The 26,795-nt window shown below is 40.4% G+C and overlaps 1 protein-coding gene across 1 annotated transcript; it reads right to left on the minus strand.

The window, feature by feature from the left end:
• Positions 1–3,054: 3,054 nt before the first annotated feature.
• On the minus strand, positions 3,055–26,184 carry cog6 (component of oligomeric golgi complex 6). The gene is made up of 19 exons (XM_079354612.1): positions 25,906–26,184; positions 22,935–23,078; positions 22,557–22,628; positions 22,295–22,353; positions 15,467–15,578; positions 14,211–14,293; positions 13,935–14,005; positions 12,830–12,923; positions 11,861–11,989; positions 10,558–10,649; positions 9,759–9,823; positions 9,552–9,643; positions 8,590–8,707; positions 7,650–7,781; positions 7,317–7,484; positions 6,719–6,826; positions 5,474–5,527; positions 5,304–5,383; positions 3,055–3,555 (listed from the first exon to the last, which is right to left on the minus strand). Exons 1-19 carry the CDS (start codon positions 26,038–26,040, stop codon positions 3,408–3,410), a joined length of 1,956 nt encoding a protein of 651 aa, XP_079210738.1. The 5' UTR covers positions 26,041–26,184; the 3' UTR covers positions 3,055–3,407.
• Positions 26,185–26,795: the final 611 nt, after the last annotated feature.

A 26,795-nucleotide genomic window follows, 5' to 3' on the forward strand; every position in this document is an offset into this window, starting at 1 on the left:
CCCCCCTTTCTTTGCTAATAGACAAATTACATAATATCCCCCAAAGAGCGCAAGAGACAGAGAGAAAGGTTTGACATAAAGTAACCTCTTCTAATAATGAAACCAATGTGCATGGAGAAATAATTATGAGTAGCATTGATATGAAGCAGGGGATATTCTAGCCTCATTATAAGACAGAGGGCCTTGTGCACAATGCATGGAGAGCATGTTACATAAGTAATGCATTTATTATAACAGGCATTATTAGAGCTGTCTCGGGTTAGGATGTACCTCCATTCAAACCAAGGAAGCAGCTGAGGTGATTGCATCTAGAAACTAAATCTTCTCTATGTATTGACTAATATCAGAGCTTTTCTGGGAATAAGTAATGTTTGTGTCCAGTGTGTAACAAGGTGACAGGAAATTATGCAATGGTCAGTAATCTGCAGGAATAGCAGTCTGTGAGTTGAAGAGCCGGTAACACATTAACACCGTTCACTTTACAGGGTCCTTTCTCTGTATTTTAATGGCACAAAGTCCAGTTTTTTAGTCATTTCTATAAAAAAAAAAGAAAAAAGAAAAAAAAGTGTTCTACAGGAAATAACATTTTCTGTTTTTGATGATGACAGCTGAAAGGAAGAATAATGCATTTTACCTGAATCACAAGGTCACTGCATAAACCAGCAGTTTTCTTTTTAAAGATTTAGAAAGCTTCTTTTCTTTTCTAAGCTCAGTTTGTTCCAATTCCTCCTTAGCCTGCTGTTTATCCTTTTAGGCCTATTGGGGCAATTTTGACTTATCATTGACCTATTTTCTCAAACAACTGTAATATTACATTCATTATAATCAATGTTGCAGTTGAATGCAAGGTCACACTTCAGAGTGAACTGTCCCTTTAAATTATATGTAGAGCATCTTGTCATTAAAAATGAAATGTTTGGAAGTTAGGAGATAGTATCAGTCACAGTTAAGGTACACTAACTTTATAGACAATATGTTGGCAGCTTTCATTCTGTATCCAAGCACTGCTCTGCACATGCAACAGTTATAACTATGTCATTGGTTAATGCTCAATCTATTACTATAAAGAACCGTATCACTATGTCCTTTCAAAAACTATATATATATAGTTTGAAGGTTTAAGTAATGCCACATTTTATTCTCATGAAGAATTTAAGATGCACATTTAAGATAGCTGGAAATGTTTCCCCTATTAGGACATTATCAAACCTTGTCTTATACTCAAACCATATGAACAGCATCACTGTGTTTTGGCACAAACCCTTCTTTCTTCATTCGACTCAAATAGTCCCCAAATTCTGCTCTGAGGAGCTGGTGACTCATTTTCAAGCACCACGCAAAATTTTTCAAAAGTTTTTTTTTTTCCGGTCTTTTTTCCCTTTATTGAAATAAGACAGTGGACGGAGTGAGAAATCAGGCAGTGAGAGAGTGGCGACATGTGGGAAAAGAGCCACAGGTCCGAACCTGTGGCTGCTTTGAACAGGGGCAGTTCGCTAAGAGGAACACTGCCTCTGGACATGGGGTGCTCGGAATAACCATCAGGCCGCTGGCGTCTTTACACACGTCTATTCATCAACTTGAAGTAACATCAGTTCAGCTTGTAGTCGGATGAAGGATCTTACGAGTGGCTGTGCTATTTTTTTTCTTTTTTTTTTAGACCCATGTTGTCAAGCTCTGGATCGGTGTTATTCATCCCTCACTAAAGCAGGTGGGGGGGAACTCAATAATGCTGGTACTATCCTTTAACCTAGATTCCTGCTGGTGTCATGCTTCAGCAGGCACCAGCTTGGTGACTGTTGTCATATGGAGCGGAAGATGAGCTAAATGTTTGCCACCCTGTCCACATCTACCTGCCTCTAAGTGGTGACTCCATCACCTCTTACATTTGCTAACTCATTAATACAGCCAGCGGAAGGAAAAAGCTCTCGCATGCTGAAATGATGTGCAGCAGAGAAAAGCCAGAGTCTGCACCGTGTGTTGTTTCAATTTGAACAATATAGAGTTATTCAATAATCCCGCTTTTTCCTTCTGCCAAAAAGTGCAAACACTTTAGAATCCAGCTTGTATCCGACCGAGCCAAGCAGAATTGGACGACAGAGCTGGTCTATTTAAAGGACTTGAGGGAGCGTCCAGATGCTGGATTTGTGGTATTCCATTTATTCCCAGTACTCAATGTCCCAGCCAATGATATCTGAGTAACATCCGGTGAACTGGGGAAATCCTGGGACTCAGTGCTGGCAGCGCTACCAAGATCAGGCCCACTGCCATGAACCTTGATGTCAGATAGCAGAAATGAAAAGCTGCTTCACAGGCCAGAGACCATAACAACAGAGGCGATCAATACTCACTTATCTTAACTGCTTCACTGGTGCCTTACTGCGGATTCTGTGCGCCTGTGTGTGTCAGAGCTTCAGTGAAATTATACCACAATCCAACAATGTCACAACTCTCCAATTTTATGGAGCTTGATTTTAAGAGAGACAAAAAACTGAATTTATTTGAAGATAACGTATTAAAGGGAGTCTTTTGACACGCTCAGTGCTCAGAGCAATTTATTGAAAAGATTCACTTGTAAGATTTAGATTAATAAAAGCTCAAGATGTTTTATTTACATTGTAGGTATACTGTTCACTTAAAAAGGACAATGATCATAACCAATGGTTTTACTTCTATTCAAGTAGCCACTGCATTATCAATGAAACGTGTGGTAATCACTTTGAAGACCAGAGGCACATCAAAAACCCTTCATGAAATGATGGAGCTTTAAATTGTACTGAAGGTGAAATTATTCTCCACCTGACAGAGCAAAGTGACTCATTGATGGTAAATGACAAAATCTTTATTCACTTCTTCTCACTTCAGGGAAGCCATTTTTTTTTTTTTATCAAAGCAAAAGAAGATGGTAGGGCAAACTTTCCATTATATCCCTACAACTGAGAACAGCTGAGATTGGAATAAACACAAGGTTTGTGTTGAAGCTCCTGAGGTCTCTCTTGGCCTTCATGAAGACTTTTTCCAGCCCACTTTTAAGAGTGGAAAAAAACTACACAGGTGTCTTAGATTTAGTGAATCCTTTTAGTTTTATGAATCCTTCAATATTTACAATAAAAAGACATCCAGAGTACATAATGTGAAAACAGACAGAAATTAGAAATATATGTTTTACAGAGAGAAAACAAGCTAACTGCCTGTAGCAGTGAAAGTAAGTGGATCATATATACAACATGTTCTTTCCTGCTTCCCATAGGAGTGCCTCTCGGAGCCCACATTTAAAGAACCCCACCTTAAGGACAACTTGTATATACATGTGTGTTACTATACTGTACACTTGTCTTTAAATAACCTGTCCTTCATGCACTGTGGCTCACCTCACATGTTTTCGATAAACCAGCGGGGACGAGAAAGTCTCAGGACAGCAGGGTCTGAACCTGCTGAGGGGATCTGGGTACCAGGTTCTCAGGGTCTTTGTAGCTGTTCGCTGGGCTGGTCAGCGCGGTGTAGACCTCACTATATGCTCTGCACACCAGCTCTGTCGACTGACGGAAAATCTGCTCCCTGCAAGAACAGATCAAAGTCTTTAGATTTGTAGAATCACAAAACCCGAACCAGCATGGAGTCGCTCTTTCACTTCTAATAGTTCTAATCTAATTTAGTCTTCACAGCTCGGCTGTAATTAGTCACTCATAAAGAGCTGGAATAAGTCAGCCATGAGTAAGAATTTGTCCCAATTACTTTTAATGTTCAGTGACCATTGTGTGCCCCCACTGTGTCAAAACCTTGAGTGGCAGTAAGTGGTGCACACTGCCATCTATTGATACACACTGGAGCATTAATGAGCAAGCATCAGGTTTCAGCCATTTCTTCAAAAGCACATTTTAAACAGAAAAGAGAATGGTCGTGTCCTTCTGATAATATCTGCAACCATCTTTTGAAGGGTGAAATAACAGGAGAGTATTGCTTTTTCTCCAGGTACTTCATACTGACATACATTTTTCTTTTCTTCAATAGTGTAAAATCTTCTCTTTCCATATGTGTCTTGACCCTCTTTCATGGCCATTGTCTATCTGATACCGGACTGCTTAGCTAAGGATGACTCACCAACTGGCAGGCTTTGAAAAATTATCGTAAACTGACTAAATGTCTGCCATAATCCGTTTAACCCTCTATTACATCAGAAACAAACAACAAGGTCACTTAAATCTTTTGTTGAAAAGAAGGAACGTTTTGATGAACCTCCACGAGGACTGTTGGGATTTAATATTTGGCCTATGTCCCATATTTCGGTTGCTCTGATTGGTTGTCTTTTCTGAACAACAATTAGTCAATAACATTTAATCATGGGGCACACTTATGTGAATGGTTGTCTGTCTCTGTGTGTCCGCCCCGTGATTGACTGGCAATATCACAAGATTTGACTGTATCATCAACATCTCTTGATTATTTTGATATGAAGTAAGACTGAACGATGACTCAGTGACACTAAGGTGCTCCAATGAGAGCACGTCATGAAGTATCCCACTCAGACTCCTGAGATACACGTTTAATCTTAATTGGCCCACAGAGGACAAAGAGTCTCAGTGCGGTGTACAACACCTGACTCAAGAGAAAGTTCACGAACATAAAATGTGAAACAAAGTCTAAAAATACATGTCTGATATTTGTAGGCTCCAGGAGTGTTTTCTGAGAGCTGGTGGATGTTTCTATGTATTTAGGTGAGCAGAGAAGCAGACTTGAGAGAAAACAGGGGAGAGAAAGACAGAGAGGAGGAAGGATTTCAGGGAACGAGTGTGAGTGAGAAATGAACCAGAAGCTAATTAATGGCGTCCTGCCCGTCCGTCCTCCCGTGTCCATTAATAGAGAACATTAACCTGAGGCACAGAGTGCTCCTCAAGCCTGCTGCACTTCCCAGTAAACGTGACTCACAGAAAAAAAGTCGTCCGATGGAGCAGCTGGATGGAGCTAAAAGCTTGTGAATTTTCTGATCAGTAAGACAAATAGCAGCCTAGCGAGCCGCTCTCTTAATGTGTCGGGGGCTTCAGTAATTTAGCATCCACACAGGCTGTGCATTTACTCGAGTGTTTTGTTTGGAATACAGTAATGATCGCATTTTATCCGGGAAACTAATGAATGTTGAACATTATTATTTCACTGCCCTGTTCTATTTTTAACTAAATGTGCACCTTACCTTCTAAAAACAGCATGCAACCTTGTAAACATTTTAGTTGAACTACGCCTGAATATTGCATTTAGGCTATTCTCTGCTTGACAGAGATTTACTGCCTTCAATACAAACAGGAACTCACTTGATGGCTGCACTGAGCAGAAAGTTGAGCTGCGGCATCACGAAAGTGTCGGGTGATGACAGGTACCGATCAAACTGGACCTGTTGTTGACATAAGAGAGTGAAGAGCAGGTGGGTAGTCATAGTAACCTGGTGATAATGTTGTTCAGTCACACACACCGTTGAACTCACCATTGCTGCTTTGACAGAGGAGCTGTCCATGCTGGGGAGGAGGGACAGAGGACCCTAAGACACCAAAATGAACATCAGCTCCAGTTCAATGTGTAACGAGCGTTTAAACAGTAACAACAGTTCAGTCTCAGAAACGAACAAAAGCCCAGGATGATATTAAATCCAGTCAGAACGTTTGTGATGTACAAAACCTCAAATGAATATCCTTTTGTATGAAAGTACGGTTGCCCTGAGTTACAAAACTGAAGGGTTTTATTTGAATGTATTACAATGACACATTGGGATTTGTAAAGAGCAGAAATAGCCTCCCTTGAAAACTATACTAGTTAAACACATGAGTGACTCTGAACACAACAGCAGGTACCTTTTCGGGTAATTAGCTGACACTGATTATCCACAGAGGCAGCATTAAGTCAGTCTTAAATGCCTAAATGGGCAACAATAAAAACAACATTTACGATGCAGATCAAGGGTCAAAACTAGAGAGCAGCACCTCAAGGGATTTTATGGAGGTATGGGTGCATTTACAAAACACGAGTGTACAAACTCGTCTACGCTATCTACTAACCGCAGTTGTCTTGAATTTGACTTTTTTTGTGAGACATTTTACAGACATTGCATGGTAAAATGTCTTTTGCCTTTTGGTGGGGTTTTTTTTGGATTCTTGTGGTTAAAATATGGGATGTCCCCGATTGAAGACAGCCGAAGTGCATTTTTTGAAACAAAAGACGATTTAAATGAAACCCGCAAAGAACACCCGAATTGAGAAGAAATCTACAAAGAAGTGACCGTTTTTGATTGAGTTTGGTGTCAAGCTGCAGAAGAAGAAGGGTGTGGTGTGTCCTGACATGACCCGAGAAATCAGGACTCACATGCTAAACCACAACTATGGGTCTCAGTCAGCCTAGTGGCAAAGTGAGCTACAACGGAGAAGGAAGAATACGGAGTATCAGCTCTCTCATCTGCACAGGACACTTCAGGAGAAGCTCATATATTCTAATAGAAAGTAATAAGATCCGTCCCTCTCTCTGCCACTTTCTCATCTATAAATCTAATAGAAATATTATAATGTACTAATAAAATGTGTCATATGGGAACATAGCAATAGCACTGAACAATACATGTAGGAGCTATATGCTTTAAAAGGGGACCATTAGGAAGACGAACAGGAGAGATGGGAGAGAAAATCCACAGATCTATGAATTCACGAGTGAGTGTGTGTCCATGTGGAATAAAGGGCTTCACCTGTTGAGCGCTGTGCTGCTGCACACAGCTGTAGATATAACTCAGCCCGGCTCTGGTCAGCACGTAGGATGCCTGCTCGTTGATCAGGGTGTCAAGATGAGCCTCGATCTAGATCATGTTCGAGAGACAGGCTTAAAATACAGTCTGCAGAGCGGCACTGTGAAGCAGCGGTACTTGTGGTTAATGGAGAACGACCACGCTTTTGATAATGAAACTTCCACAGGAGCTCTTATGATGCTCAGTTATAAAAGAAGTGCTAAAAATAGAGGGATAGATAATGCATTTGAGCATGAACAACAATACATGACGCACACATTTCAGTGACAGTTAATCAAACCTTTTTTTCTGAACAAAAGATTAGTGCTCTGTGGTTTGTAATAGGAGGAAGAAAAATAATTAACTCTTTTGAATGAACGATATACCGTCACACAGACAGTGTGGTGAGTCTAAGATGAGCACTTGTGATGAATTACAGGAGCATTTCATCATGTAGTTTGTCTAATGTGCACATCTCTAAAAGTGTGGAGTCTAATAAGATGCATGTCATTGACTAAATGTTTTTAAAGAGATACAACGACAAAAAAAACTTTCAAAAGACCTGAAACTCGAGCATCTCAAGCCTTTTGTCGGTGAACTCAAAGAGAGCCAGCGTGGTCTTCATGACGTACAGCGAGTTGACCATGTAGGTTGCCATGTCAGCAGTGCCGAGGTTGCTGGCAGACACAGTGCACAACTGAAGGAGGGGATCTAAGATGCAAGAGAGCACCTGAGAGACAAAGAAAGGCAGAGCTGTAAGAGACTATGAAATATCACATACCCCTGACTTTAAGAAACAGCTTTTATAAACAGTAGTTAACACCTTCAAACCTCATAAATATAACCTATGCAGTGACTTTACTATCCTAAACATACTTTGCGAGTGCTCGTTTACCTGAGCAAAGTCAGCCTGGCGGGCATCCAGAGGAACTACTGATGAATCGTGTGAGGCCAGCACCTCCCTGAGGAGGGAGAGGGTCTGAGTGAGGGAGGCTGTGGGCCCGAGGTCTGCAGGCGGCAGCTCCACCTGCACACACAGACACGACCAGAAGAAGGCAGCTTTAAGAAGATGGCACAAAAACACAAGTTAGTCTAGCAGAGAGGACTTTAGTGTGGACTTTTAACACTGTGACAAGCTGTCCTCATAACATTATCAAAGAATTAAACGTCCTTATGAGCAGCATGACACAAATGCGCCCTGCTGCTTGTCTGAGCCTCAACTGGATCAAAGTCAGCAGAGCTGTTTTAATGAAGAGATGAGATTTCATTGGCCTCTGGATGGTCAGACCGGCCACCTTTGTCCTCCTAATAGAGCAGATTATGAGAAGGCAGTGTTCCTGGTATTAGCTGGAATTGACACCAAAACCCTGAGAACCTCCAATGTGATTAACTCTGAGCAACAGGTATAATTCTTGTAACTGATATTGATCAGTGCACAGCCAGCGAGTCATGTGAAAGAGCTCCTGCTCGTGCTGAGGTATATTTGGATGCCAATTTGACTAAACGTTTACGAGACTGCTGCTTTTTGGCAGCTAGCGCCTCTTCAATGCTGCGGCCGACAGGCCCAAACTGTTTACAAGCACAAGTGAGTCTGAAATAGCCTTGTTGTCTTCGAGGGTTGTAGACAAAGAGCTATATACTATGTGTTTTCCACAATACTGAACTTCTGCACTGTCAATTAAGCCATTTTATGAAAGAACATTGAGAACCGTCCGCAAGAAAAACAAGATGCATTTTTCTTCTTCTCATCTTCTGAGGTGATGGTCATGAAAGTGCACAAGTGCAAATAGTACTATAGAGATTAGTGAATGAAAAGTCATCCTATCGTAGTGTACCTTATCCATCAGCCTGCTCGCATGTAGGCTCAGGCTGTTGAAGAACATCTTTTTGCTGAGGACGTGCATCTCCTCCATAGTTATGAGCAGCGAGGCCACACTCGTCCCAATGATAGAACTGGACAAAGATCCAAGAGTCCAGTAAGTTAGCTAAGACAGCAGCCACTTTTTTAAAGGGATACTTCACCCATTTACATGAAGCTGTGTATCATTAGAAACAATATGCAATATGACGCTTTTTGAATCACATGAAGAAAACTTTCAAGCAAAGAAAAACACATTTTTCTTGTCTCAGGGCAAAATGAGAGTAGGACTCACAACCATTCAACACTACTTCTATGTTTCTAATGATACACAGCTTCATGTAAATGGGTGAAGTATCCCTTTAAGGTGTACTCATTCAGGCACCAATACAACAACTGCAGTAAGAATATGCATTTCAATAATGGAAAAAAACATATTACAGACATTATTTTAGATGATCTACACAATTTCTTTATAAAGCAACAAAAACATCAGATATTTACCAAAGGATGAAAACAGAAAAACAGCCAAAGTTAACGTGCACAAGTCTGAAGTGATTAATGGACGACAAAAAAAGGTTTCCTTTAAAATATTTTGATTCATCATCATTTCATTCCTTTGTGTCATTGTGACTGACAGCTATGATGACTCTGTGTTGAGTTACAGTAGCACGTACAGAGGCAGCAGAGGAAGACATCATCATCACCAGCAGTCCAGTTCATCTACCTCTTGCACGTCTAACCCGTCGCCCATTGTTTTAAAAAATCCCTCTGGAAAACGTGGAGGTGGGCAGGTTCAAATCCGACCTGTGGCCCCTTTTCTGCACTTCATTCCCCAGTCTCTTTGATTTCTAACTCTACCCACTGTGGTATCTCTACAATCAAGGCTTAAAAAGTCGAACAACAAATAAAAAAAAATAAAAAAAGAAAAGAAAGTACCTGATGGTGTGGTGGTAGAATTTGAGCAGGTTAGAGAGTTTGTACAGCAACACAGCCCCCGGCTCTGCCACAATGACCTGTTCTATCCGAACCTGTGAGACACGTACAGGGTGAGCACATGAGCTGGATATGACAGAACAATGTTTCCAGACAACAAGGCCAGTCAGTGTTTGCTCGAAAGATTCTCAAAGTAACACTGTTGCTCACTTTCAGCGGCCTGCAGACTCCCTCAGTGATGTGCCCGACAACATCCTGCATGTTCTCCTCCACACCTAACCAGAGAGGAAGACGCATACTGAAATAAAAGAGCTTCATTTATGGATGGATTAGTCCAACAGTGTCATATATTCATGTAAAGTCCTGAGCAATTATTTCTGCAGCCCACTTTGTTAGGGCAGCTATTAGGGATCCCATCATTTCACTTAGAGGAAATAAATATCCACACTTTGTGCGAAAGAGCTTTCTTTTGATCTTACTGATCTTAGTGATGAGTTGTTGGATTTTTTTGAATGGCGTAAGGCCCAGTCAATATGGGATTTTTAGGGCTAATACAGATGTTGATATTAAGAAGAGAAAAATCTGATACCAATATATCGGCCAGTATCATTCCTTGCATTAACTAAAAGGATGAAAGAATATGAATGCTGTCACTTGATTGGCTTGTCAGTGACAATTTAGCATAAATCGATCAACGCTGTCTTTATTCTTTATTTATTTCTTTATTTTTAATCTTAAACAATATGAAAACACCAAAAAGGTTCAAGAGAAGACAGGATGGCTGTATGTGATCACACACTTAAAAACTCAAACCTCACTGAACAAGCGGCTCCAAGAACTAGAATCAACTGAAGAGCATCATATTAAAAGATGTTACAAAGAAAAAGTTTCCAATGAGGTTAAGATGTCAAGCAGGGCTAATATGTGTTTATACCTGAATGCATGTCATAAATCAGAAATGATTTTTTGATCTGGTGACTGTGTAACTTACATGAAGGAATCATCATACCTTGCAGAGTGACCTGCTTGAGCAGAGCTTCGAGATGCTCCTTCTCTGAGGCGGTGGCTTGGTGAAGCCAGGCCAGCATGTCCCCAACATACCTGGGAAAAAAAAAGAGCAAACGTGCTGTGTTGATGAGAACGTCAGAGAGAGGGCAAACCCAGGTCTAATCTCACCACACAGCGACCACAGTTACATCCAGGCATGGGCCGTCATGATTCACCCAGCTCACACACAAACACACAGATGGGTCTTGTGTTACATAACGGTGGAAAACAGCGAGGTTAAACTGCATCACTGTGTGTTTGTGATCCTGGGAATGAGGGAGTGGGCATATGGAGGTGAAAAAGAACTTGATGTTCTCAGAAGCGCGGACGCTGTCTGTAAAGTGGAGGTGATTTTGTGTTCCACCACATGTGTGGTATTCTGAGAAAAATCTGCCATTTAGCTCCTGGGCACAGGAGAAAGAGGGGAGAGGATGTTCTACAGCAGCAAATACAGACACAATCAGACAATACTTTAGAAAATAGACATTTAACATCCCCATCAATTACGTTTACGATCCAAGAACCCGTCCAGAAAAAGATAGAGCAAGTTAATCTAATTTTTATTTATTTTCTCCCTGATTTCTACCTGGTACTCCTAAAAGCCTCCCGTGGACCAGCGTGGCAAATTAGCATTTTACTATAAACCCCATGAGCAGTCCATCTGGGACTTGAGCATGCTTAAATGTTACAGCGATGGTGTTACCATAAGTCCACTTTCAATTAAAAAAAACCTCGTAAAAATAGATTTACTTTTGGGGAATAATGACACTCACAGTCATGTATTTAACACACTAAGTAATAGAACAAAAATATTCTCTAACCATTCATGCCACGTTTAGTTTGAAGCTGGCTGAGTTTAATATTTGTAATCATAGGAGAATTTTTAAGCTCATGCACCTACACCTTAGTTTCAAAACAAACAAGTGGAATTCGTCCGCTCTGGTTGTTGTTGTTAACATCAAAAAAGGTAATTTGATACTTTTAACCTATCCATGAGGGCAGGCCATATGTCCATATGGATATTTTTTTCTATAACAAAATAATCAATGTCAACATGGACATGAAAAATATAATTAATATAAACCAAAAAAGGTGAACTTGTAGCGCTATGGCAGACGCATATAATGATATTTAAATGCAACATATATGGATATCCTTAAAATTACTAAGGATTATAAGGTTTTTTCGGGGATACAGTACGTGTGCACATTTGTATTAAGCTAGGCTACACAGAGCTCAGTGGTTCTCTTTTAGTGGTAAATCACCTCATAGGGTCATGTGAATGCATCTCTATAGGGCGAGGCGTTCCTCCGGGACCCCCGCGAGTGAGGGCGTCAATGAAGCCTCGTACCACCGCACATCTGCGTGCAGTGCCGAACTCATCCAGCGTGTACCTGAGCAAACAGAAGAGAGACAAAAAGGCAAACTTCAACTCCCCAACCTCATGTCTCTGGGTTTGTTTTTTTTTTTCAAGTCGACCGTTTGTCCGAGGTCAGACACTGACACACACCAACAATGAAGGCTGCTTTTCCAAAAAGGAAAGACTCGGGGGTTGTTTTGATTACTTGGCGGTGGTGGCCTCTGTGACAGACTAAACACAAGATAATTCTGAATTAACATTCCAGGAACGCTGGTCTCCGCTCTCTCAGCCTCAACATCCACAGCCAGTGCACAACCTTGAAACTCTTTCTTTGTGGGCACTGAGACAGGTGCATCATGGAGAATGCACACAAGAGAGAAGGACGCCATGAAAACACATCCTGGGATAACGTGAGAAACCTTCCTTTGCACAATGTTGTTTTGGACAAAGTTCAATTCCCAGTCAGCTTCAGGAAACCTGTTAGTCTTATGTAAGCTATTGTACTGTGTGAGCAAAAATGCTTTCCTGTCCTAAAGGGAATATTACTTTTTTAACGACATTTAGTGTTTAAAAATAAATCCAATCAGTTTTTCTCATTCATTATTTGCAATGTTAACACTTTCAAAGTATTTTTTTATTTTTTTTATCACATCTGCACATCTTTTCTTCTGCTAAACAGTCGTCACTCTTTCTGTTGGCTACAGCGGCTCTCTTTGCTTTTCTCTGATCAAGAACCTCTATGTTTGACTCAATGAGAACACAGGCCAAAGAATCACTTCAGCTATAGGTCCATCGATATTTGTATGGAGAAGAAGAAAACTGAGGAGACAGCACATAAAGCAGGTTTTTGACAGTGTGTGTTTTTTTATGTTACTTGTAAAGGACAGGTCGGTCCTGCAGAGCCTCCATGGCTTGAGTCAACACGGGGCTGATGTCACAGGACTCTTGAGTCAGTCCTCGACATTCATCTGAAAGGAAGGGAGAACAAAAGGACATGAACGTATTATTATCAGTCTCTTATACCTGACAATGACAATCTCTTGGGACTACTCTTGCTGTCCTCGATTCATTGTCGTAAGTGGGTTGATGTATAGTTAACCTTTAAGCAAGAGTGCATCTGAAAAGACCAAGAACATTTTTCAATCATATTTTCCTGTGAGTCAGAAGTCAGTTAAAGTTTGCCTCAGACAAAAGAAATAACGAACAGGCGGTGACCACTCTTTTAGATTTGGGGGAGCAGGCTCATTACAGTCCACTTCTGTCAGATCAGATCCAGTGTGGGTCACAGTTTTTTAATGTTCCATCCATGTGAAGACGAATGTATGCTTTGATGTTGTTCTCCTACAACAATAACTGAAGAGCGCATTTAAAGAGAACCTTCAAAATGTGGAAATATTCAAGAATTTACAAAAAAAAAAATCTCAATAACTTCCAGGTTTCATTGTGTCAGTAGTAAAATCATTACTTGGTTTAGTAATAAAATCAGCAGCAGATTAGATCCACAGAAGGTTTCTATGTCTTTATTGAATAATAACACCATTCAAATGGTTGAAAGCTTTTACCAACATTTTGATTTCTATGGCAACAATCATGGCTAAGATGAGGGAAATTTGAGTTTCTGGTCATTTTTGGGCAAAACTCAGTCAGAGATTATGAGTCACATATGCCTCCTAATGTGGCCAACGCACGCCATTACCATTACTCACACTTCAAAGAGCAGTTTTATTTAGAGTTAGTGAATGATTGTAGAAAAACTAAACAGAAAAACCCCCCCACTTCCAACTGTACCATAATTTTCTCGATAAAACAAGGCCGACCTCTCAACTGGTTTTCTTGCTTTTCAAACAATGTTCGTTAAATGTTCTCGGTTAACTGTCTGAACTGGCAACGTTACAGCAAGTGGAGGTCTTGCAGAATAAAGGTCAAGCTTTTTTTCCCCTCAGTGTGCTCATGGTGTTAACTGTGTGAACTCTACTCACTCTGAGCCCAGCGGTAGAGCTGCTCGTATGATGTCTCCTGTAACACGGCCATCTGCTCCATGATCTCTAACCTGGAACCAAGACAACACGTTAAATACCCATCACCTGGATCATAGTGTCAGAGCCCTCACAGTGACGGAAATACCACACCACGGTGAGCCTTCTTTTTTTCCACTTGTCCTTTACACCATTCAGGTAAAAAAAAAAAAATGAATGCCATGAATTTAAGAAGTAGAAGAGTTGTTTTCTTCCATCTGCGTGAAAGGAGCGTCTTACCCTGCAGTTTGCTGGTTGGTTCGTAGAAGGATTTTCACATCCTCGTGGATGTGCTTCACTCGACCCAGAGCTTTGAAGAAATCCTGGAAAATGATTGGTGTAACAATGAACATAAAACACAATACAGAGAAGATTACAGCTTCTATTGAAAATGCTTGCTGTTGTAGCCAATGAGCATGGTAACACATCATGCAACTTGGAGGGATATAAGCAGGATATTTTAGAGTTGTGGTGCAACCGATCACAGTTCATCTGCCCCACAGTTCTGACTGCATGAGATCAGCAGATCAAACAGAAAATGCATCAAGACGGTGTAAAATGAATGCACTGCTGCTAACTCACTGTGCAGCGCACTTTAATCAACACAGGTCCATATGTGTATTTCACAGTGGGTTAGGGTTAGGGTTAGGGTACTTTGAATCAAACGATACTTTGGACTGTTCTCTTTCTGGGTTCATCACGCCCATATCAGCTGGTCGTTACCGATGGCAACAATCAGTAAGTTAATGTTAGTAACGTTACATCACAGCCTCTTGTGGTCTGTAGCTGTACACTTAGTCAAACAAACTTTGTTAGAGAGTGCTGTTGTCGGATATAGATACGAGATATATTCCCTAAACGCACACTATTAGTTTGTCATTTTGTCTAACTCATCCAACACTCCGCAAAAGCAGCCAGTGACACACACACTCAATGAACGGCGTGCGTGTGCCGTGTGTTTGACATTGTCAAAAGTCACAAGATAAAACATTGTTTTCTTTGTAGATTACAGAAACGCTGTTATTGACCGAAACATTTCTATCATATGTTTGTAATGTTGATGTTGACCTGGGAAATGTACGAGTGTACTCGGATTTTTAAAAGCACTCTCTAATCGTGTAATTGTGTATTTAGTCAAGATAACCGAGGATATGATGTGAATTACTATGACATGTCGAGCTGAACATGCAGTTTGAGTCGTGGCTAGATGACGAGTAGAAAGTTGTTTTTGATTTTTTTTTTTTTTTTCATCTTTTTGGTGCATCTGAAAAATTATCCAATCTGTGACTTCATTGTGTGATCCGATCTGAACAGTCAGGTTTGTGATCTACTGAGTTCCAGAGCGAGGTTATTTCACATTCATGATGTTGGCAGAGTGAGAAGATTGATCACCCTTAAATGAAAGAATATAGATAATAAAGCCACATCCTGTGGCTGCAGAGGAATGGACTTTGGACATGATTTTATTTGCTAGTAGCTCTTATGTAAGAGGTTACCTCAGTTATGGATGCATCCCTCGCGCCTCGCAGTATGGCCATCTCCTCAGTAGAAAGCTGGAACTTGCCAAGAAAAGCCTGAGCGACCTGAGCTCTCACTTCAAGGCGGTGACTAAAAAGAAAAGAAAAGATCAATTTATTTAAGAACACATATTTGGTGGATTTGTCTTATCAGCTTGATATTACAATGAGATATTTTCAATCAAATGTTTCTGAAAGCCTTTTTCAACTTTCTGTTCAGTTTGAAATTTTTAGCTTCAGAAAGAAAAAAATAGTTTTGAAACTATCATGATAATCATTCATACCTTTAGAAATGCTGCAACAAAACAAAGTTACAAAATGATTTTTTTGTTCTTTGAGTTTCTGTTCAGTTCAGCTGGGTCTTTGTTTCGTCTCTGTTCAAGGCCCTTTGTTTTTTGTTTTTTTTTATCTTTTCAGAATTATCTTTTTGTCTTTCACTCTTGGGTTTATCACTGTTTGTGTCATCTTCCTGTGTTTTCTTTTCTCTTTCTTAAAACAAAAGACCTGTCAGTGTGGAAACTGGTGAAAGTTTGATGCTCTTATTTGGATGTTGTCAACAACATGTAATGTTTTATGTCTCACAGCAGATGGCAGCCATACTCTACACACGCACACACACATGCACACACCTTTGCTCAGAGTGAAGACAGAGGTGGACAACAGGGTGTGACACAGAGTAAAGATATCATGTGCAGCAGTGAGAAAATATAGAAGAGCAGATAACAGGAGAAGGCAGGAGAAACAGGAAGAACACTGAGCCGGATACTGGCCAGGTTTTGTCTCTATCAATAACAGCAGACCGATAACTATCAGTGTCACTATTAGTGTCTCTACACAATAGTGACCATGGCAACCAGCCTGGTCAAACAGGGAACTCTGTCACGGGATAGCGAAAACAAGAGCGAGGCCTCCCTCTGTCCCGTGTTACCATCCAAACCACCTCGTCTAAATTCTCTCCGTCTGTCTCAGAAGACAAGGCTGGGTCACTAAATCACCGGCGTGTTTATGCGCTGGAGACAAACCCAACATTTATCTGACCATTGTCTCTGACACGGCTGGGAGCTCTGCTCAGCCAGCTGAAAGTAAACGGTTGTAAATCTGTTACAGGATTCCCATAATGAAGTATTCCTGCGAGCAGCTCAGCTCAGCCTCACAGGAAGGAGCTCCAGGCCACTTTTGCCGTCGACGTGTCGTTTGGAGAAACAAACACGACTGCTTGGATGGACAAACGCCTGCGATTCAGTGCACAGATGGGCTTGGGCAGCGGGTCTCCCTTTAGTCCATCATTAAGTTTTCTAATTATAGAAAACTATAGAGATAGCGTTAAAGAGGATAATTGCATCTGGTCTACTGAAAGGTACCCATCATTGCCCACACTGCACTTGTGTGCAAAACTAAACTTTAGTAGAGGAGAACATTGACGGAGAATAGATTAGAGAGAGAGAGAACACATTGTTCTACGGGGAGAGAACTAATTAAAACAAGAGGCCCTCCACTTACCTGCTCTCCCACTGCGATTACAGTGATGTGCAAAATAACCAGCTTTGATAATGTGACCATTAATTACACTGAGGAACATATAAAGGAGGAACATATTTTTATGAAACACGTTGCCTTCACTCAACACATGAGCAACACGAAAATGAAATACTTGTAGACACTGTAGCGTTTCTGTCAGTAAAGTGGATTTAATCTCCAATATGTAAATGTATGCAACAAAAGTCTAATTGGATCATCTGTTCCGACGCGAGGAGCACCACAACTCGACCTCGTGTCTTCACAGATGTGAGGTCCCAAGACTCATAAAAGCTGAGGTCTCGCCTTATTGGTTGAAACAGTCAGCGCCTTTAAGTGTTCACAAAGTTCATGAGAATTGTTGATTTCAATGACTTTCGAGTCATGACGTTATGAAGGAAAATTCAAAAACTCACTTTTACACATCGCCTCTCAATTACTCTTCACATCACGATTCAGGTGCAACCACTCAACTGGCAATCACATTATGTATTTAACTATAGAAAGATGAGCTCATAAGGCAGCAATAGTTCACATTGTACTAATCATGGGGCTTTCTGTTTATGAAAACATTGAAATTAATAGATATATAGGAACACCAGCGATAAAAAAAAAAATCCTCTCTGAAATGTCAAACTTTCCCACAAAGTCACCTCTGGAGGAAGAAACAGACACGCCCCCCAATCTCTCATTTCAGTGCAGGAGTGACAGACCTGTTCCTCCAGGATGTAAATCACAACAACAGACAGGCTGCACACGCCTGTACAAGGCGAGGAGGGGCGGGGGGGGGAGATTGTGGGAGCTGCAGCAGCAGAAGAGCGGATGGCGAGGGAACAGTTGAGCAGCAGGATCGTTTTCTACAGCGCTGTCAGGACACGACACATTCTTCTCCAGACTGCAATTACCGAATACCAGAGAGAGACAACATGCTGGAGTGGATTGGCAACACCACGCTGCAAAGACAAGCCTGTAGAGGCACTGTGTCGGCAGTTGAGAGGAAAATTACAACTCAACAGTGCTGGAGTTCGATTAGATCCAGTGAACATAATGACACATGATGGGATGACTCAAAAAGGAAGCTTCTGGAAAAAGTTTCTCTCAAAGTCCTCGACATGTTGGATACTTTTCAACCCCACGTGTCATATCTTCAACTCAATGCAATGTGAGCAAAGGAGAGAGAGCGAGCGAGAGCAGCAGTAGTTGATTAGCATAATTACAAAGTGGAGAAAAGGCGCTGTTAAATACTGTGATTTAGGGAATTAAGATGTGGCTTTCTGATTGTTTTACACGCGTTTTGTTCTGATTCAGCTGTTCCCAAACTTTTCGGCTCCAGGTCCCAGCCAAAAAAATAAATGGTGCCAGAGACAGAGACACCCTCCCCCCCCAACCCCTCCACTGTCCCTGGAGGTGGATAACGTAGCACATACGGATGTGGATGTTGTGGATGAACAGAAGTTGGCTGAAGTGGTACAGCTGCACATGTTTTTAAAATGATGGACACTGTATTAAATCAGCTGACAAACAGTCCTGCAGCTGAGACGGATCTACACCTTAAACACAAGAAGAGAACGTTAGCGCCCTCTTATCAATGTCACGGAGGAGAGGAGAACGCCTCGCTCACACAGCAGGCCCTCCCCTCTCCACTTTATAGCGTTTTTCCTCATTATGCAGTGGGCGGAGTCGGGCTCAGACCTGTGGCTAAAGTGACCCTTCAAACAGTCTCGCTAACAGCTTTGTCAAACTGTAACAGTGAAACTACTGATCATGTCTGTTAAGGAGCCTTACAGAGCTGAGCTACTGGAGCGCTTAAAAGTTTAACAACTGAATGAGATCTTTTTAATGTATGAGCTTTAATCACAGCACACTTCTATAAAAGGTTGACAGCTCATATTTTATGTGAAAATAGAGTGGAACTAAGGAATATCCTCCGCCGTTCAGAAGTTGTAAACAATGCGAGTTGATTTTCCATTAAAAACGATTAGGGGGCCATTTCAAAGGCCTGTATGGACATTTGGCATTCACAAAGCTGTTGAGTTAGCCACACACCAGTGATCACAGAGCCCGGTCACAGCCGGTCACATCACACAACACAAAGGCATTCTCACAGCCATACCCTCATTAACAGCCAGCAGGGCCTCAATGAGGCTCAAGTGTCATTTTACACAGGTTGTCATTTACACTGTCAGCGTCTGTGATTGTTCTCTTGAGAGCTTCGGAGCATTTCAATTACCCAGACTGCTTCATTTTTGAGGCGCCACAGCGTGGGCTCTTAGTCTCATAACCCATCGTGTGCTGTAGGAGTTCTTTCGACAAAAATGAGCGGTTTCCTGAACCGAATCCAGGTTGATCCAATCTGGCCAATACATTTGTTTACATTATTCTTTATCAAGCAATCAAGAGGTTGACATGGAATTGAACCTACAGTCCCATTCAACTCCAGCTTACCTGCTAGCTGTGGTGACACACAGTCAATTTAAACATCCGTTGGGGAGGCGTCTCGACTTGTTCAGCAGATAACATGTCACGCTAAGGCAAAGATCACACAGTGCAGGGCAGGTGGGGAGCATTACGTTTCATTATGGAACAACACACAACACTAATTTACTGCTCATGCTGACAGCCACTTTGAAGAGAACCAGCCCCAAACAAAGAGCAGAGCGTCTGAAAGGCGACAGACAAGCGCGGGTCATTCACTCTCATTGGCTCCCCCTTTTCCGCCTTTGCTTCTACACGCTGTAAGCGATACACTGGGTCTTTCAGTTTCATTAAAGCTGGCAAATGACACGGTGACACTGGCAGATAAGATAGCAAACAGCTCATGACAGGCCTGCTCTGTCGGTAAATACACACCAACAGCATCTGCAGAGCTTTCAAAGACTTTACTGTCTCATCAGAGCTGGCCTATCTGCACTAAATGTGGGAATATGCTGCAAATGTAGCACTGCTATAATACATGTCAACAAGGGAAGGATAAAAAAAAAAAAAGGTGGCTCCAGATTGCAGAGTACTCTGTGACCTGAAAAGACAGGAGCGGTGTGGTGCAGTGGGCCGAGTGGCGGGTGGCTGAAGGAGGACAGCTTGACTGCACACTTCCCCTGGCAGCTCTTCTGAGACCAAATAGCTAAAGACAAGGTCAAAGCCCAGCGTGAAGACAATATCCCATCTGGCTGTGAGGTCATTGTGCTTCAGCAAATGAAAATGTCACGCAGATGGACAGCAGGTCCCAGTGCAACCACGATGCATAGACAGAGAAAAAGCAGGGGCCGACTCAGGGCGGGATTCATGTAAAACCTCCGAACGCTTACCTTCAACAGGATCCTGCACAAAGCGATGTGACTGATATTAATTCACTTTCTGAGCATTTGCACTGGTGGCTTTATCCCCAAGTGTCTTTCACTGCTTCTCAGATTCTGCGCTTCATCTTGCTCCCTACACTCCTTTGTCCCCTTGTCATCTAGGAGGTCCTGAAGCTGCGCCAGCCAAGCATAGAACTGAGGCGGCACATCACAGCAGTAAGCAGTGTGCCAGAAAATGCATATCATCTTTGCCCCTGCCTCTATGTCACATCCGAAGGTCGCCGAGTGCCGGGGTCACAGCTGCCACAAATGCTGATAAAACCCATCCCAAACCCCAGCGTTCAGTGCAGAGGACCAGTTTCACACGTCTGTCATCACCCTGCTGGCCAACACTCACAGGCTAATGACACCTTCATTATTTCATTGGCAGGCTTTCAACTCAAAAACAACATCCATCAGTATTCAAAGAGTTACAGCTGGGTGAAGATGCCCCAACAGGCTCCACTCTGCTTGATATCATGGGGAGCTGTATAAATTGAATCTGCATCGTTGATGGCTCTTCATAAGTGTTGTCAGCAAATCTCAACGCGCACACTCAAATACAACACGCAGATGGGTTGCTCCTCGGTTTCAATGTTTGGCTTCGATGAGATCAGGGAGCATCAGCCGTGTAAACAGAAAACGACTTTGATGTTTTATCTGAAGACCAAACATCACAGGACACGGAGAATAGAACGAATGAGGCTCCATTTATGATGATTGCTGCCCTCCGTATGCAAAACATACAACTTCAGGAGAAATATTCATCAACCTCATGAATCATTTATCCCTCCTCATCAGAAATAAAGATATGCTTGCCAGTTTCTCTTGACTTACACCAAATCTAACTTCTGACACCAAAGAGAAGCTGCATTTCAAAGACTAGAAGTTTACTCTAGTGTAACGTGGCAGCTCATGTATTTATTTGTGAAAATACTTTAAACTATCAGTAAATGATTTTAGATGCAATATTAGGTTCTAAATGAGCTCTTTTGATTGATAGCTGTCAAGTGAAACTACTTGGACTAAAGGAAGTGGTAGTTTATCACGATCTCTCCCTTTCCAAATAACATTGGTGCAATAAAAGCTTATGACTTGCAAAGTGGGTCATCTTGTTCCCGCAGTGTTTTTGGATTGAATTGTTCTTTTTTTTTTTTTTGTCTGGAAACCTACCTTTACAGAACAAGAAGTAATTTTTGTTTTAAAATGAGACACCAAAGAGAAGGAAATGAAGATGGTGTCTGGCTTTGGACAGATGAAGATGCCTATCAGGGATGTATATGATGAATGAGAGTGGAGAAAATGAAGCTGTGAGATATCTTTGAACTTTCTGCAGCTAATTTAAAACCAAGTTTCCATTAAAAAAAAAAAAAAACTAAGAAAAATCTTCTTCTGATTGTTAAATTATCAGACAATCTAATTCATAAGTATTGCTTCCCTTTATTCACTGGGAGAAGAATTATAGAAGCAGTTTTCCTTTCTGATCTTGATTATGGGGGTGTTAGTCATGGCTGTACAGCCAGTACCAATTTAAAACCTTTGGATGCAGTTTAGTACCCTGCACTTTGATTCATGTCCAGACACAGCTGCAGTAGGGGACACATCATTGTCTTCTGTACCAAAAAAATGCCTGTCTGCTCCACCAATAAGAAGAGATAAGCTCATCTATTCATAAAACACATTTAAATAAGCTACCTCTGTATCTCTAAACTTCATTTTATGTATAAAAAAAATAAGAATAATAATAAAAAAAGGGCCACACATTCAAGTCATGACTCATCCAGCAAGTTCCCAAAATCCAGATCTGCTTTTGGTTACTACTTAAACACATTTGTGCAATTTAGAAAGAGTGCAGGAGTTTGTCTTCATTTTTTGTAAATGAAAAAGATGAAATAACCCGTCCGTACAGTTACACAGACACACAAACTAAATATCTGCCCCTGGAGAGCCTACTCACTTTTCTCCCTGCAGCTTGTTGGTTTTTACTATGAGGTCTTGAGTTTGTTCCTTTGCAGCCTGTTGAAGAAAAGTCATTTCATTTTAAAAGATGGTCATGTCATGCTCAAAGAGAGAATGCAAAAACAATACATATATATATATATATATATATATATATATATATATATATATATATATATATATATATATATATATATATATCCCACTTTATTGTTGTTTTGAATAGTTATGTTTTTGTAAATACATGTAAAACACTGTACCTTTAATCTGCTCGTCATTTCATCACAACACGTGCTCATCGCCTGAACATCTTCATGAACACTCTCAAGCTCCTGTCCGGAATGTGAAGGCAAAGTTAGGAGAGCAGTACGGAGATAATACAGTTCACATAAGTTGGTAAGTACCTTGTTTAGTTCACAAGTCTCAAGTTCCCCCATTTCAGCCTTGCTCTTGTGATTTTTGCTAACAACAATTTCTCAGTAGACAAACAGAACCGCTACAGCAACTGCATGTGAATATCTTCTTACCCACCACATTTTAAAAATAATTACACACACTTTGTCTATTTAAATGAAGTTATTTTACTTATTACACAGTTATCACACATGCCTGCTGTTTTGGGGGTAATAACAACCCACCTCTTTCACTTCCTTAAATATTCGTGCAAACTCCTCGTTGATCCCCAGGCTTCGTCTCTCTATGTCTCCACGAAGATTTCTCCTGGTGCGCAAACTGTTCTCAGTGAAGAACACAGAGAGCGCCTTCAGGGCCTCCAGCATCTCCTGAAAGCACAAAATGGAAAATACATTGTTAGTCAGCTGGGGTGCTGCCATAAGTGTTGTATCGCTTTGAAAATGTCCCTCTTGCATGTAGAGAGGCCAATTTTGTAAAGCAAGGCAAGGCAGGTTCCTTTATATAGCGCTGTTAAGACAAAAGGCTATTCACAGTGCTTTACACACGTACAAATAGAAATACATTAAAACAGAGCTTACAGCAAGAATGCAACAGAAATCAAGAAAACAGAGAAAAAGAAAGATTGTACATCATTAAAAGACAAGAATGTAAAAGTAACCGATAAAGTAACAACTATTCATTTGTTGCAGTAAGGCAGAAAGTGTATTTTGTAGAGTCAACTTTCTCTCGTTCAGAATAAGTTACCCTGTGATGACTTGATAAAGCCCTGGTACCCTGCAGTCAATTAAAGACATGATAACCTGGTGAGTCATTCCTGCTATTCGGTGCCATTTCAGCTCGATACCTTTTCAAAAAAAAATGTCAAAATGTTCATGATTTCAACATTTGATCTGAAGGAGGGCTTTATAAACTATCAGAAAATGATATTAGTCCAGCTCAGGATATTATAATCTATTAATTTTAGATAGATTCTTTCCGTGTGACAGAGGTCAAATGTCCACCCTGTTACCAGACATGATCATCTCTATTACGTATTGTTTTGAAAACCCAGTCATATTCTTAATTACATTTTCTTAAAGCTCAAATGTCCCTTTCTTTACACTGGAAAAGCATTGTAACATTTTTCTTCTTGAACAAGCTTTATCTTGAAAAAGCTGTTATAGCTTGACGTAAAACGTAATTCTTACATAAGTCTTTTAGAAATAAAAGGAAGTTTGATGGAATTTGAAAAATGTTTTAATTGATTGTATTTCACCAATTTATTCCCTGCAAATAACCACAAAGATAAACATCATATTGTTGTATTTTATTTTATTAATATCCCAAAAACACATGGGTAACAGGGTGGACACACACACACACATGCACCATTTAATGAAATATTGTCAATGAAAATATGGAGACCCCAGGAAGAGTAGCTACTGTTTAACACAGAAGCTACTGGGGATCTTAACAAATAAACAAAATTACCAAATAAGTTCCTATTATTAAAGAAATACAATTCATCTACCCCACCGCCTGACCAAAACAGGAACCTTTCCACCTCAAACTTCATATTTACTCCCTACCCATTAAACAACATAGGAAGAAAAATTACTGTTACTAACCAACAGATGTTTGAGGAAACGCTAACTATTTTCCTAACCAGATCCCAAGATTCTTTTCTAAGAAACTCCATAGTTTCTTCTCAAGCTTGAATGACCTCTTATTCAGAGGTAGTGGCTCCTTCATAAGGCATTTGTTCTGATATTTTCTTTTTCCTTCCTTCCTCCCTGTCCCATCTCCATTTCTCCCTCTCTGTTTTGAGGTAATTTAACCTTTTCACAGGGTCTGCATCACAACGTGCCCTGTAACGCTGCTGCTTTTCCGCAGCAGACATTGGTGCCATTTTTCTAACAAATACATGTATACTGATTTAAATAATAGATTTTTAAATAATGATTATAATAGATAATACATAATACACTTATAACAAATGTCAAAACATGCTGTAAACACAAATTCATTCACCGTGTCCACCCTGTTACTGATCATAACAGTAACAGGGTGGACGGTAACAGGGGGGACATTTTATCCTAAACCTAGCCATTTCTACCCCTATGAAGGAAAACAACCTAATACAAAACGACCATTAAGGAGTATTTTGTACATATTTATCAGCAATATTTTCAATACCACAAAAAAATACTGTTTTCCACTAAATATAAGGGTAACAGAGTGGACATGTTATGCTTTACCACATCTATAAACAATTCTAAAACATTGAAAAAAAGGTTGATAAAAGAGTGATACTCACTTGGCTTCTTGTTGATGTTTCCCTCCAAAAATGTATCACTTCTTGAGAGCATAGCCTAAGAGTTCTGTTACCATGGGAACATTTAGGGGGCTCGTCCAAAGGGACTCTCACCAGAGTAACAGGGTGGACAGTCAATTCAGGGACACAATGTCTTTTAATGATTTTATGCATTAAAATTATATAAATGACAAAAACTATTATATGATGAGCAACATTTAAAAAAAGACTATATACCAATAAAAAGAAATCTCAATTTTTTTTTATATTTATGCCATATTTATGCAATTTTAGTTGCGTAAACATGACTGGGGACATGGCATTTTAACCTGCCCTTCACTAACATGAGAACATTTAATTTAAAACAATCAATTCTGAGGATATATCCTTTTTTTCTATGGTAGAGTAAGATTTATACTTGAAGAAAAACGTTTCAAAAAGAGTATTGACCCAGTTTTAAACAAAATACACCATAATATGTCATGGGGACTCAAATGTCACCGAACGCTAGGAATGACTCTGGTGTGATAAAGAACAGAACAGGTGCTGTGCAGTTAAGAATTGCATGCATCTCTCGGAAGGTTTTTAAAACGGTATTTATTTACTTATATCAGGGGGAAGATCTATAATAACAGATAATCTAAAGTTTATAATGAATGTTAAGTGCTCTTATTTGTGCATTAGACTCAGTAATAATAGATGCATGATTTTCATTGACGTGCGTAATTATGACCCGTAAACAGTGTTTGACTCTTAAGTGTCAAAAGAGGAACTTTAGGGGTTGATGCAAAATATTTTAAAACGTCTTTTACCACAACAAAATGGAGAAGAAAATATAACCTAAGAGCGGAATCACTGACGTGACGGGACGAGCTCGCAGCTAGCCGACGATGCTATCTCACCTTATCATTGTCGAGCCTCGTCTCCAGTATCTTGTTGAGCTTCCTCGACAGCGGGTTATTGGCTTGAGGAGGGGCATTGGGGTTCTGTATAACAGTGGAGCTGTCGTGTGAAATATCTATCTTTGTATCAGCCATGGTTGTACACAAACTCCTCCACGTCAACTTTCCGAAAGATGTTTTGGTCCGTCTGGAATTAAAGTCCGGTCATTTCGAGACTCCAAACAGATGTACCGTTCCGCTTTGCGGTGATTGAATTTGTCAAAATACAGTTTTGTTTTTATCAAGTATTTTATCAGGTAGTACGTCACAAAAGCACGACGATATTATTTGAGCGCATCAATCAAGTGTAATTGATTGTTTTCCTCAAAGTAATAGCACGCCCTGCATTAGGATAAAGGTTTCTAAGTCATACATAGACTACAAAAGCAGTGGGACCTAATGGCTCTTTCTATTCAGTCTTATAAAAAGCAAGAGATGTGAGACCAACATTTACAAAGATTCCGGAGCAAAACATTTACGCACGTTTTGACACAAATGAATAAGGATAATTAAGGATAAGTTTGACATTCAGGTAGAGAGGAAATGCTGCATTTAATGACTGCTGGAATTATTCAACCTTAAGCAATTCAATTCAATTATTCAACTATTCACGTTGGTTTTACATTTTAAATTCAGTAATTGGTCATGTTCAATTCAATAATTAAACCATTGGCTATTGCATCCTTTATGTCGTGCGTAAATCATTGTCCTTTATTATATGTGTATGTCCATTGTTAAAAGATTTAGCAGTGATGTTTTTTTAACCCTCAATATTAAAGAAAAATAAAAAAAAATCCCAACACTTTCCTCACTCCCATGATATAGACCTCAACCCACTGCGGATTACATGG

Source organism: Symphodus melops (assembly GCF_947650265.1).
Source record: "Symphodus melops genome assembly, chromosome: 10".
Classification (NCBI taxonomy): domain Eukaryota; kingdom Metazoa; phylum Chordata; class Actinopteri; order Labriformes; family Labridae; genus Symphodus; species Symphodus melops.

Excerpts from the sequence above, each read along its gene's own strand:
- cog6 (XM_079354612.1), bottom strand. The coding sequence starts at position 26,040 with ATGGCTGATACAAAGATAGATATTTCACACGACAGCTCCACTGTTATA. Across the intron at positions 10,650-11,860 it reads CATTCACATGACCCTATGAG|GTATGTTGGGGACATGCTGG; the intron begins GTGATTTACCAC and ends TTTTTTTCCCAG. Across the intron at positions 3,556-5,303 it reads CTGCTCAGTGCAGCCATCAA|GGAGCAGATTTTCCGTCAGT; the intron begins GTGAGTTCCTGT and ends CTGTTCTTGCAG.